This window comes from Platichthys flesus, chromosome 7 (assembly GCF_949316205.1).
Source record: "Platichthys flesus chromosome 7, fPlaFle2.1, whole genome shotgun sequence".
NCBI classification, from domain to species: Eukaryota; Metazoa; Chordata; class Actinopteri; order Pleuronectiformes; family Pleuronectidae; genus Platichthys; species Platichthys flesus.
In genome coordinates, this window is record NC_084951.1 from 3,635,904 (window position 1) to 3,650,144 (window position 14,241).

General features: G+C 41.0%; 1 protein-coding gene across 3 annotated transcripts in view; it reads right to left on the reverse strand.

The window, feature by feature from the left end:
- atp2b3b (ATPase plasma membrane Ca2+ transporting 3b) overlaps positions 1-14,241 on the reverse strand; it is a 51,264-nt gene that overhangs the window by 10,404 nt on the left and 26,619 nt on the right. The window contains exons 16-25 of one of the 3 annotated variants that reach the window (XM_062391472.1): positions 13,888-14,046; positions 13,575-13,754; positions 12,648-12,735; positions 12,424-12,530; positions 11,839-12,030; positions 10,080-10,293; positions 9,715-9,926; positions 5,336-5,443; positions 4,926-5,108; positions 3,727-3,813 (exon numbers count right to left, since the gene is read on the reverse strand). In XM_062391472.1, coding sequence (XP_062247456.1) covers positions 3,727-3,813; positions 4,926-5,108; positions 5,336-5,443; positions 9,715-9,926; positions 10,080-10,293; positions 11,839-12,030; positions 12,424-12,530; positions 12,648-12,735; positions 13,575-13,754; positions 13,888-14,046 — 1,530 coding nt within the window. Of the gene's footprint in view, positions 1-3,653; positions 3,814-4,925; positions 5,109-5,335; positions 5,444-9,714; positions 9,927-10,079; positions 10,294-11,838; positions 12,031-12,423; positions 12,531-12,647; positions 12,736-13,574; positions 13,755-13,887; positions 14,047-14,241 lie in introns of all 3 variants that reach the window. The other 2 variants (XM_062391470.1, XM_062391469.1) reach the window with 2 other exon arrangements.

Here is a 14,241-nt window from a genome sequence, read left to right on the forward strand (position 1 = left end):
GAGAGCCTTTGGACCAACGCTGGTGTCATTCTGCTGTAAACTAAAACATTCGATCTCCACGGAGGAAATAACACATTACATCTTGCCTCTGTCTGCTGCACCACCTCTCACCTGAAGACTCTCTGTGTTCAGGTGAATATGTCTGAGTGGAGAATCTCCCACTGCGTTCCTTATTTGTGTATTTGTGTGACTTCCGTAGAAAGTCCGGACCCAATAATGCGGCCATTCTCCTAAGTTTATGTTTGAAAACGGCTATAAGGAAGAATGGAGTCCTGCAGATGATGTGACCAATTGCAGTCCTGAATGGTCAGGAATGACTCTTTAAAAATGTCCTGGATAGGTCCTGGAAAATGATTTCTTAAAATGAGTGGGAACCCTGAAGTGTAAACTGCTCTTGCTAGCTTTGCCAGGATCACCAACCCTAGCTTTAAGTATTAATTGGAACATACGTAAAGGTTTTTTGGTGCTGTCACTAAACTCCATGCAAAGACCAAAACCAACAGTGTTTTAGTGCTTCTTAAATTCACTCTGACTCTCCTACAGTCTGTTCCAAGCTCCAAGGTTTCCACTGTAGATGTTAAGCATTAAAATGGGTCATTAATGTTTCAAATTCAATAATTTCCTAAAACACTGTAAATCTAGCCAATTTTACTCAAATAGCTGCAGTTGTTGACAGTTTCCAGTCAGAGATTTTATGCACTAAAGAATTATTTACATCATCTGGACAGTGTAAGTCGAAGGTTTGGATGTATCGACAAAATAAGTCGTAGCTATCAGAAAAAGTTCCCTCCATTGCTTGAAAAAGGTTGTCTGGCATTAAATCAGAAGTTAAAGAAGATAGATTGCATAACAGATAAACTGAAAAACGATACTGAATACAAAATAAGGGCTCTGACGGCAAAGTACTTAACTCAAAATGAAACCCCAAAAATACTTGCATTATTTATGAGTACTGAATATTGCTGTCTGGATCATTCTTTTGTTTCCTTTCATTTCAAATTATTAGCGTTTTATTTTCTATAAATTGCTTTGAATCTTTCAATCTTAATTTAATTTACTGCATTTTCTTGGGTTAAAGCAGCTCCCTCAAAAACTCATGGCATTATTCCCATTAGCCTCAGCTCTACTTTTAAGCTTAATGCTATCTATCCAATGCTATCTTGCTAACAGGATATGATGGTGGTCAGCGTGCTGACCTCTCTAATGCTGCTTTCAAATGGAATTGTGTTAGTCGTTATTAGGAGAAGAGTCAATTTGAATTCTCCACACTTAAAGAATTCACAACCTCATTTTGAATTTAATTGGATTCTATTCCTAAAGAGTTGTCTTACACATGTCTGTGTAATTGTGCCTTTGTAAATCATATAATATGCTATCCCCCTGTTAGCTTGCAGTGCCTCTGCAGCATCCATGCTGCTGTTTCTAAACACAAAGCAAACCGTGTAGACAACCTTCAACAATGTAAAAATTAGTTCCATTTGAAGGAAGAATAATGCAGTTGGTTCTGGGCTTATGATGGGATTTGTTGACAAGTAGAAAAGTATAGAATATCACCAGACATACTTTAAGTCCGATAGAGTTGGAAGTCTTAAAAAGTTTTTTTGTGGCTACAAATTTGACACAATTTGAATTCTGCTTTCTTGTGTAAACACTACAAGCTGACGCAATTGTAGTACAAATTATTTAACGACGGGCTGCCTCCATACAACAGGAGCTTTATGAGAGAAATTATTGTAAAGGCAAGAAGTGAGCTAGAACTAGAGGAACATGAATGCTAGTTCCACACTTTGACTGAACTTCCCTCATTCATCATCTTTGCCAAAACTCTTTTCTATAGGACGAACCAATTTTGTAGCTATGTCGCGATCTGAATAATAATTTTATACTAATAATAAATGATTGGTGATAATTGATGGAGAGAAAGATGTGACTACCTAAATAAAACACAGGTAACACATAGTGTCTGTGTAGAATGATCACAATAGTGACCTGTCAGCAGCGCCAGGTAGGGCCTGTTTGTAGCTGCACCTAGAGTTGATGGAGCAACATGGGGAGGAAGACCGCGTGGGATGGAAGGAGGGAGGGATGGACGTAAGGGAGCAAGGAAGGAAAGGAGAAGCAACTGAGAATTGATGAAGATCACCAAATGAAGAGACAAGCGCAAGCACACGCATGCATGCACACACTCAGACACCAGCATACAAGCACAGGTGCACACGCTCACACACTGACACAGACACACACAGAAGTCAAACTACGGCTCTATGGTGTGCCAGCAAATGCACCCACGTTAACACACTTGCAAACAGGCACGCGCAGAACTGACATACAAAGAAATCAAGAGAAAACATGAGGGATGGACACTATTCTATTAAGGAGATGGGAGAATGACATAAAAGGGATGAGGTAAAGGACAAATTAAGATTTATTTTAAATGTAATCAAAATAAAAATGAAGAGTAGCTTACTAAAGAAATATTTTCAGTATGCTACCCAAGAGCCCGTATTTAGATCTGGTAAAAATCTAAATACCTCTATAAAAGAAGAACGCTACTTATGACGAACAATTAGAACACATTTCCCAGAATTTTTCTGCCAACAGGGAACCTGTAATATCTCATAAAAATAGAGGAAAAAGGAGAGAACTGTGATGGAGAGAGAGAGAGAGGAAAAAACAGACCGGACAGAGAAAAGTCAGGACTTTTTGGAGACGTCAGGGAAAACTTGTGACTTCGGAGCTGGAAATACTGTTACAGAAATAACCAGTTGACAACAATTGCAGCACCGGACAACAGTGAGTAGAGGGACAAGGAAAGCAAGAGAAATCGAAGAGAAGAAAACTTCTTTTGACTTAAGTATTGGAAACAGCAGGGTGTTATTGGGCTTTTATACTCGAAGGTTTACAGTTCAGAAAATTGCAGAAGCCATATGAAAACCATTTGGTAATTAGTATGGATTCAGTGAAATCTAATTGTCTACAGTGTAATAGGAGTCACAGAATAGTTACAGTAGGACTATATCCTCTTGTTTTTTGACAAAGAAAGGACAATACTCCTTTAGATAGAGATTACATCTGGGGTTAAACACAGTAACCACGCTTGACCTCATTCACAGACAGGAAATAGCACATGGTGCAGGAAGAGTCACCATTTGCTCTCTGAACTTCAGGATGCCTTCTGGACGTGTCAGACTATTTCAGTCTTCTTTTTGGGCCTTTATACATGAGTCACTTTCTTTACAAACAACTCTGTTCTATTTCTTTCCGGTCACCTCAGACAGAGAGAGAACGGCAAGCTGCCTCCTGCACCAACCAACACTCAACAACAAAACGGATTCTGGACTGGCACCAGGACTGGATTTGGACCAGACCAGATCAGACCAGAACTACACAGCCGGTCAGGACTGGGTGCTGTTTGAGGGGGGGAATAAGAGAAAAGAAGAGAGGAGACATTGCACACAGACGAGCAGCGAGCGAGCCGGAGGGGACACAACCATCGAGAGTAAAAAATACTGCAGTCCACGTGCCGTGCAGCAGTGTGTGTGTGTGTGTAATGAATGGGTGTGTGTTTGTGTGTGAGAGAGAAGGTGACTGCAAGTGTGTGTGTGTGTGTGTCTGTGTATGTGCATGTGTGTACATGCGTTCGGCGGACTCACTCCCGGGGGCTGGGCTGGTATTGGCTGTTGCAGTGGAGAGAGCTACGTGAGAGGGGGTAGAGATAGTGTTTACGTCGTGGAGCTGACTGAGCACAGAGGAGCGCCGTCTCACTGCTCCCTGAAACGAACCGCTTCGCTTGAACGTGCTCACTACCTCCATCTGTAGGACAGAGACAAAACAGCAGCACTCAGTGGGGGCAGGAGGGCTGTCTGAGTGCGTGTGTGCAGGTGTGTGTTGTTTGGTCCCTTTAAAACATTGCCAAAACCAACATGACAGAGGCAGAATTGTGAATCTCTCTGATTGCAAATGTGCTCCACCGAGAAACATCTCAACTGCTTTCAGAACATTACTGAAGAACAGGATTCTAAATAATTGCAAATGAGGCTCAGTGTGTAGTTGCATGTGTGTTTGTTGTCCATTAAACTGACCACATCAGACAACGACAGGCACTTAAGCAGAGAGTCAGATTGGCTCTCTAACGCTGCTTTGGAGGCTGTTTGCTGTTCATATTGATGCTGTTTTGTCGTCTTACCATTCATTCTCTAACAAAGCAGCAGGAGAATCAGTTTAAATCATCAGGCAAGTCAACAGCCTGTCTTTAGCCCCTACACAATGTGCAAACATTCAGGCAGACAAGGGCCCCTGCAGCAACACACACACAGTCACAGCAATTATCGCTTCATGATGATTATTAGCGTCTAAAATACCACTTCCGAGTAAGAGAACCCAGAGCAGAACAGTTGGCTGTGCTGGAGAGAAACAAACTGGAGTCAGTGTGTTTGGCACAAGTCAGAGGAACAGCACACAATAGATGAGAGACTAACTTTTGAAGAGTAAGAACGAGTCAGATAGAGTGCTTAAATTTAGTTCAAACTGTATCTCTGTCAAAGTCAATATTTTAGTGTATTCTCTTCTCTTCTGTCTTTCTTTCCAAAAGTCTCTTATGTTAGTTCATAAAGACCATGATACTGGCAGTTTATTTAGGTAACTTCACTACACAATTCAGTAGAGTAACCCCCAAAATAAATAGAACTTTGTCATAAAGCACTTGGTTAAAAAGTGCAAACATTAGTCATCCATGTTCCCCATCTATCTGTAATTCACCTTAAACAACCTGCTTATGTGTCATGACCATGTGGGGCTTCTGGTTGATGTGTTACTGTGTCTGGATATATGTGTGTGTGTGTGTGTGTGTGTGTGTGTGTGTGTGTCTGTGTTCCCAGGAAAGAGGTCTGTTTATGGTTTGTTATGGTGGTCCTGACAAACAGTACCTGAGTCTGGATGCGATTGAGGCCTCTGAACCAGAGGATCTGTCCGCGGCGCAGCTCTCTCTCAGCACAATCGATCTCCTCCTCATCCTCCGCCATCTCCTCCCCTTCCTCTTCCCCAGGCTCGTGGCCCATTCCTGCCTCCTTCAGGCATGGAAGCCGCGCGGTCGGCACAGTAGCAATCACCTGTAAGCAAAATTTATTGTGCTGTCATAAGACAATGTGCAGTGTTACATTGGTTACACACAGCGTCAACTGCCAATTTCAGTACAGAACAGAATAGAAGACACATTCTGAGTCAGTGAGAAAATGTTTCCATGGCCTCACCTCAGGAGAAACCCTAGGTAAACCAGGCTGTGCCAGCTTATACTTGCACAGTGTGGTTTGACTCAGTGGACTGAAGAGCTGCTTACCTGCCCCCAGAGCAGCTCTCCAACTCCCACGAAAAGACACCAGAGCCACTGCTCGATGTTGAGCGGGGCGCAGCTGAAGGGCTTCCCTCCCCACTGCACAATCACAATCTGCAGCAGAAACACAGAGAGGTATGTCCTTATTGTCACATGCAAACACAGTCCAGAGAGAGAAATTGGTGAGAGAGGCACTGAAGGAATCTGGTGCAGTTGCCCTGTGAAGATTATACCAATTTAAGGAAAGTATTGATCATCATGTGGTGATTAGTGTTAATATTGTGGTCACAAAGAACTCAATGAGAAGAGAAAAAATATTTTTGATTCATAGTGAAACCTCAGCGACTCAGCTGAGTCGTCCTTCATATGTGGCCCCACGCATTTGCCTTCACACTGTTAAAAGAATGTGTTGAAATGTGGCACAGACCAGTGCGTTCGCAACTATACCTTAGTGTTGTCCGCTTGGGATTGGATCATATTTGTTGGTACAATGCAGCTGAATACTCCTCAACTCAACCTCCCCTTCCAAACATGAAATGGAACCTATGGTAGCCTTGTGTTGTCATAAAAACCCAAAAGGTGTTTAGTTTGTCCAGTTTAGACGACTTTAAATGGCGGCCCCTGTAGAGAAAACCACTCCTGATGAAAATATAAATTATTTAAATATAAAGAGCAAGGGTAAAAAAAACAACAATTCATACAATTTAGATGAAACACACTAGTAAAAAAATCACTTGAATTATTTTAATAGTCAATTTCTGCAAATAGATCCCTTTCACCTAAATCCTATACACTGAACCTTCAACAGACCTCTGTGTGCTGGACAATGTGTGCAGAGCTTTTTATAAAAAGTTGATTGTGCAGACTGAAGGTTGAAAACTGTGTTCATCCTACCTGGTTTATCGGCAGTGACGATTGTATAGTCAGTGTTTTTCATAAAATTAAACAGAATTTGCTTTATTACTTTTCACGTGTGTGGTTTATTTATAAGTTTGATTGATTTACTGAACTGATATTATTTTTCATAAATTACATGTCGGCTATTTCAATTAAAAGTGACATTATGTTATAGAATTGTTTAAGGAGGACTCACTAATGACAAGTAATAATTCTGAAGTTTTCCTGTAGCATTAACACAGGACAAGAGAACAGAACATTCCAAACAGAGAGGTAAGAACAGGTTCCGCACTCGTTCTATATTAAAAAAGACCTCCTGACAACATTTATCTTACTGATCAAATCTGTTCACCAGGAAATACAGCAGAACTGCTCTCACACTGTGGTGTTGCTGTAATTACTAAAAGTGAATTCAGAGTATTCTCCGCTAGGAACATATTGCTCATCCTCTCAGCTGAGAAAATCACACATTACTGTAAGTTAGGTCATAGAGCTAAAGCAGTTAAAGGTTTGTTTCAGCCTGTCTTAACACAGACCACAGTGGCACTGGGATCCTGTTGGTCTATTTGTGTCAGTGGATGCAGTGAGTGACAGCATTTTAAATAGCAACATGATCATTTACACCAGGAACAAGGCTTATCAGAAGGAGACTATCATCCTGACACCAAACTGCACAGTCATAAATCTTTTTGGGACTACTACACACTGTATCATATACAGTACAGTAATATTATCTTTCTGAAGGGAGGAGGGATCCATCTTTCTTACTTGTCTTTCCCTTTCCCTCTCCCTTTTCCCAGGCTGCTTCCAGACTTCTGCTCTCTCATCTCTTATTTTCCTCTCAGCTGCCTCTGTGTCTCCCTCACACTCCAGATCACTGCCATACCCCTCCAGCTCTCTTTCTTCTCTTGTTTCTCCCCTGAGTACTACCCAGCACTGAAGAGCTTTGGAAAATATCTGTCTTCTTCTGTCTCCCTCCATCTCTCGCTCTGTCATTGTTTGCTCGTCTGTGTTTTTGTGTACTCACAGTTCCCTGCTCAGTGAAGTGAATTCACTGTAAGTCCACTGAACAAACTGCCCTAATGTGGCTGACAAAATTATGAAAAAGAATGCCTGAAAATTCAAATCTTAATCACATGTTACATTACAATACATGTACATGTATCTATCTATCTATCTATCTATCTATCTATCTATCTATCTATATATCTATCTATCTATCTATCTTAGTAAATATTGTAATATCTACAAATGATACAATAATCCAAAATCCAGACTGAAGTTGTAGGTTTTAAGTTTGCATTTAAAGATTTGGACACTGCCCTCAGGTCCTCAGGCAGACTCAGCCTGCACCATGGATCTAAAGGGCCATACTGGATCATACAGTGAATTCTAAAATTAATAGAGAAATTGAAAGGCAACTGATGTCCAGTGGTGGGAGGTAACGAAGTACAAATACTTCTTTCCTGTACTTATGTAGATTTGTCACATATCTGTACTTTACTTGAGTATTTATTTTCCTGACGACTTTTTACTTTTACTCGCTACATTTGAACACAGATATCTGCGAGACCCCTCTCACACAAGACCCTGGGTCCGGAGGTTGGTCGGGCTGCCTGGGTCGACAGGGGTCGAGCAGGCTGTACCGGTAATGATCCCTCGGCAGGTTCACCATCAGGAACCCTGTTACGAGTTTAGGCCTAATTATAGTCCTGCGACTGCAACCGCGGAAGGCCATGCAGCTGCATCGACGGATCCGTTTTGGTTTATGCTTCCTAAACGTGTTGCGCGTGTTGCAACGCAATTCACCGCCAGAACACTAGGCGGAGTAACTTTTTTTTTTCGAAAACAAAACACACAAAGAAGAGACGTCTTCTTCTTCGTCGAATGTTTATTTACATCGCCACTCCGGCTCCTCATAGCCTATATCTGGCGGACAAATAGTCCAGTCAGTGACGGGTTATACAAGTGGTAAAAAATTTTCGGTAGTTTTGTTTCTGTATAGACTATAAAAAGCACTATGGATTTTTTATTTTGGTACTTGTACTTTTACTTTTGATACTTAAGTAAATTTCAACACCAGATACTTTTAATACTTAAGTACATTTAATATGAGCTAACTTAAGACTTTTACTCAAGTCATTTTCTGACGGGTGACTTTTACTTTTACCGAAGTCATTTTCAAGTAAGATATCTGTACTTTTACTCAAGTATGGCTTTCAAGTACTTTATACACCACTGCTGATGTCAGGCCTTTATCACAGGTTTGATGTGTTTTCTGGTCCTGGTCCGCACTCAGGCCACAGCCTGATGAAGCAGAGTATTTCATAGGTGAAGCCTGCTTCATATATAAGTGTGTGACTCAGAAAGACAAACAGTCTCAGTAGAAAGAGTTGCAATATTCAAAAGGCAGCTTTAGAGATAATCTCAACACAAAACAGACACACAAAGAACACAGCAGGGTTTCTTGCTTGTTGGATTATGTGCAAAGGGAATTCAATTTTTTTCTCTAAGCTTTAAAATCTGATAAAAACTTCAGTTTTATCCTGGCTCAGGTATAACAGGTTTTGTGGCCTCAAGATATTAACATGACAAATTGATTTCAAAGCAGGAATCAACTGGTCCTGCAGTCCTTTGATTTAAAGTTTATTTCTTGTATTCCATTTGGTAAATTTTATAACAAACACTGAACCCCTGTTTTACTGTAGAGATGTTAATATAAACTAATCTGCAGAGGTTTTTCTTCATTAAAATGAAACAAAAATAATGTTTTAAAAAAGTTGGAGAACTCTCGAAAGAGATGAGTTTTCAAGAGGTTCTTGAAGACAAGGAGAGATGACACTGCTCTGTAACATGTAGTTGATTGTTCTTCTAGCACTAATGAGAACAGTCTGGAGTGCGAGTATGTTGTGTGCAGGGCGGGTAGGGCCCCTCGTGTGATATGCCATATGTCTACTTTATACATTTTGTAACATTCCATTTTTGTTTAATTTCCTATTAATACAAAAGTGTTGACTGTGGTCATAGTGTCTGGTGCTATTGAAATTGACCGAAACTGGTTTCTAAAACCCCCCCAGATATTTGTAAATGTTGTAGGCATATTAGAACACCGCTAAATATTATGCAGTCCAGTTTAATACCCCTGCAAACTACAAGCTCTATTACAAACATGTAGTGAGAGGTATCTCTGACTGATAGTGTGGATCAAAGCTTGATCTGAGATTCATTTAAATATTGTATTGCAAACAACAATAATTTAGTCAACAAATTAAAAAAATCCAGTGCAAGCGCTCAGTCTTTTCGCATAAGTACAACTCTACATCTCATTTATTGGACACTAGAACTCAGGGTGCATGCTGTTAACATAACCACTCTGTCCCTGGTTTGATACTAGTCAGGCAATTCTGCTGCCGAATGATACAATCTAATCTAAAAGAACAGAAACTCAGAACATTCTGCACCAAAACATCAAAAGTTGTTAACCTCACCTGCACAGCGAAGGTCCCCAGAACAATGGAACAGAAGATGGGGTTGGCGAATATGCCATCAAAGACGTTTCTCTCTCCATGGATCTTGCGAGCATTGATCTCGTTGAACAGCTGCATGAGGACGAAGGTGTTGAAAATGATGGTGTAATGCTCAGAGGGAGGGGAGTGGAGCGGAGCGTTACGGCCACTGTCGATGTTGAATATGCGCTCGCCTGGATGGTGAAGAAAGGAGGAAGAGGGGCAGCAAGATGTGAGAATCTGCTGTTCCTCACTGTTTGATCTGCTGCAGGGAAAATAAACATCTAGATACTTCAAATTGTGTGTGTGTGTGTGTATGTTTTATGTGTGGGCGTGCATGTGTGCACCTATGAACAGCAGGGTAAAGATGATGATCAGCTGGTACACTCCATGGCCCAGGATGTTTTTCATCATGGTCAGTGAGATGAGTGGATTGTTCCGTCCGTAGGGTTTCCGTAGCAACAGGGCCTCGGTGGGGGGCTCGGTGGCCAGGGCCAGAGAAGCGAATGTGTCCATGATCAGATTCACCCAGAGCATCTGCACTGCCTTCAGAGGAGAGTCCTACAGAGAGGTTGAAATCCAGAGAAATGTGTCACTTCCCTAACACCACTACTGCTTACATGAAGACTCTGACTCCAAACAATAACAACCTGTCAAAATGTCCAACGTTAGTCTCCTGTTTCAGTTAGGTAGTTTATCAGACAGGTTATATAATAAACCACATAACTTTGTTTAACTTGTGTAGTTTATTTAAATTACTACTTCAAAAGGTTGAATGTATGATCTGTTGAAATGGGGTCAGCTTCACTGTGGTCATGTTCTTAATGTGTATTTATCTGGTTGACTCTCTGGTTCTTCCTCTCCATTGCACCTGTTGTCACTTTCATTAGCACCAAGCAGGTGAAATTGATTCATTATCACTTTTGCTTCTTAATTTGACAGATTGATAAACCTGAAGTTGAACTGACTTAGTGTTATACTGTGACAATTAAGCATTTTATATTGTGGCAACCAAATGTAATTGTTTGTTTTTACATTGAGGTCTCTCCTGACTGAAATGTTATTTTGATGTGGCAGCTGGTGCAGGTGTTTGCAGCCAGATTATCAAGTTTATTTCACCTCGTGGTAGATATTGTTACTGTCAGACATCTCAAAATGTTTCCCACTCATGTAAATGTAGTAGGACTATCTTCATTTTGTACTGCACTGGTAACTGGGAGGAGGGAGACACAGCGTGGGGGTTCTTTCTCAAACATAATTTCCCCCAAGCTTATTACGCTATGGATTAAGGTAGGGATGAGGGGATATGGCTAAAGATGAGGAAAGGAGGATGAAGGGATAAGGGTAGAGATGAGGGAAGAGAGGATGAAGGGATAAGGATTGGGATAAAGGAAGAGAGGAAGAAGGGCTGTGGGTAGGGATGAGGGAAGGAGAATGGAGACATGAGGGCAGGACAATGAATGGATGCAGGTATAGATGAGGGAAGAGAGGATGGTAGGATGCAGGTAGGGCTTTTTCCTTTGTTTCTATCTTTTCTTCTTCTATTTTCTTCTTATTCTGTCTTCTTTTCTGTTTCTCAAGGCAATTGAAAGGGTGGAAGAATCTGAGAAAAAACGGAGCGTGATGGGTTGACCTCACCTACAACTCTAATCACCTGTCAATTTGACAGGTGATTAGAGTTGTAGTTGAGGTGTGGTCTTGCTTCCTGCAATTATTTAAATTATGTTGAGATTCTTTCTTTTGCCAGTTTCACAACCCTAACCCTTAAAGTTCCACCTTTCTACATGAACTCCTGCCTTAAATTCTACTTTCATGTGTCTATTATACTTTGTTAATAATAACAATACATATATACATACATAATTATTTCTTGGGTAGGTGGATATTGTATTCCTCCATGTGTCAGTGTGTCTCTGCTGACTGGAGTTTGTGAAAACTTGCATAAAGGGCATTTTAACAGTTGCTTTGTCTAAGCAGATACAGAATGAGTGACGTTAACAGAAGTGACATCTGTGTGTCTGCTAGATATATATGTGTGTGTGTGTGTGTGGGGGGGGGGGGGCACATGTGTGTCAGCATGTATGTTTTATTAATAGATCTGTCTACCTGAGTGATGCAGGCCCCAGTGAAGGCCACTATGACGGCCACTATATTGACCGTGAGCTGGAACTGCAGGAACTTGGAAATGCTATCGTAGACATTTCGTCCCCACATCACCGCCTTGACAATGCTGCTGAAGTTGTCATCCGTCAGAATGATGTCAGACGCCTCTTTCGCAACGTCTGTCCCGGCGATACCCTGACAGAGATTGAGACAGAGTGAGGAGGAGGAGGTAGAGACCCTTGACAGGATTCATGCATTATTTTTGAGTGCTACTGTCCTTCGTCCAAGTGCTACTTCATGTCAGTACGAACTGTGGCCAGTATAAAATTCACACTATTGAACATTACAAATCATGGAAAATTCGTGAAATATACTTGAACTTAAATTATTAATACAGTTTGACTATTTGATGTAAACATAGTAGAATAGGAATATTAATTACTCATTTATTGTCTCAAGGAAGAATTGAATCCATTAAAGGGATCTGTATACTGTGTTTCTATGTGAGCACTATAGCATATGAATGAGTAGCTACAGAGGGGTTTTAACACCAAATAAACATCACTGGTGAATAATGTGTCAGGTTACCATGGCAAAGCCCACATCGGCCTTCTTCAAAGCTGGTCCGTCATTAGTTCCATCTCCTGTTACTGCTACAACCTGCCTCTGTTCTAGGACGGTGCTGTCAATGATGCCTGCACACAGACAGAGAAGAACAGATAAACTCTGTGTGTGTGTGTATATGTGTGTGTATGTGGCAGAGAAAAAACTGCATGCACGTGTGTGTTTAGGTTCATAAACCTGAGACTCACCTTTAACTAGAGTGTGTTTGTCTGTTGGCGAGGATCGAGCCAACACGCGGAGTTTGGGCCAGATTTTGTCAATACGTTCCTGTTCAATCTGTCAGTCAGACAGAGAGGACAAAGGGAAAGAGTGTGTGATAATGAATAGACATTAGAATATTTATGAACTCTTCCCTTCTCTCACTAGGTGTCACTGTTGACCCAGAGGCCGATCTGGTATTACACAGGTGGGATGGAGGAAACAGAAGAAGACACATGGGCAAATTTAAGAGCTCTCTACCAATCCTTGTAACAAGCCTGCAACCCCTTATATTGAAAATTTACACTCAGCATTTACATTTTTATTTTAATTCACATTCTATAGAAAAGTGCACAGCACTAATAAGCAAATGTCCTCTTTTTTTACAACCACACACATTTGCGAGTTGTGTTGGTAAAATGTGTAATAAAAGCCGAGCAGCACAACAAGGTCCAAAATGCAGCAAACACGTTGTTTGTCTACATTTAAACATGGTCATTCAGTCTGATTTTCTACCTAAAAGTGTTTATACTAAGTGCAAAATAAACATTCCCAATGTATGTAATGTATTTTCCACCGGCCAAGGTTTTTCCTGTGACAATGACATTATTACTGGAGCAGACAAAACTGTTAGAGTGTAGGGAAGTGTTTTTTTGATGATGAGCTTACTATATAGTCCCTTTGCATAGATATCCCTTCATCGTGTGTAGGGGTTTAATCCACCACAAATATGTGACAGTTTGATATTTACAGGTTATGTTGTGTTGCTATAAAATAAATAATAAGAATTAACCCTTATCTTATTGACAGCAGAAATTCAAGATCATATCTAATTTTAGTTGTTTTAAATTTCGTAAAGCGATAGAAAAGTTTTTATAACACTCGTTAAGTTGGACACGACACAGACCCCAACTCACCTCTCCCTTCTCATTCCTGATTCGTCGGTTGAAGTCTTTGCCCTCTATACAGATAAAGTCATCCCCCGGGTGGATGATGCCACATTTCGCAGCAATGGCCCGGGCTGTGTTAATGTTATCACCAGTCACCATTCGCACTGTAATGCCCGCACGCTGACACTTGCGGATGGCCTCGGGCACCTTCGAGGGACAGGCAAATTTGTTCAGCACACACATTTTCAGAATACAGATAAGAATGACATTATGAATCATAAGAACTCACAGTACACAGCTTAAACTATAACTTAAAGACACAAACTGCACAGGACCCTACCTCAGGCCGCACAGGGTCCTCGATCCCAACCACTGTGATGCAGGTCAACTCTGTTACTATCTCCGCCTCGTTTTCCCAGTCTGGCTCTGGATTGGACGGCAGCTCACGGTATGCAATGCAGATGGTTCTCAACCCCTCACATGCCATTGGCTCAATCACCTATTAATCAATAATAATTTCTGGTCTGAAAACAGGTCTGCAACATTTCACCAGTTTCAGCATTGCATAGCATAATTTACTGCACATTTGATTTACATTCCAATATCTAGTGAATATCATTTATCATTATCACAGTTTGAGGTTCAATAAATCATCGACAAGATCCCTGTTAGTCGATGATTTGATAGCTGATCA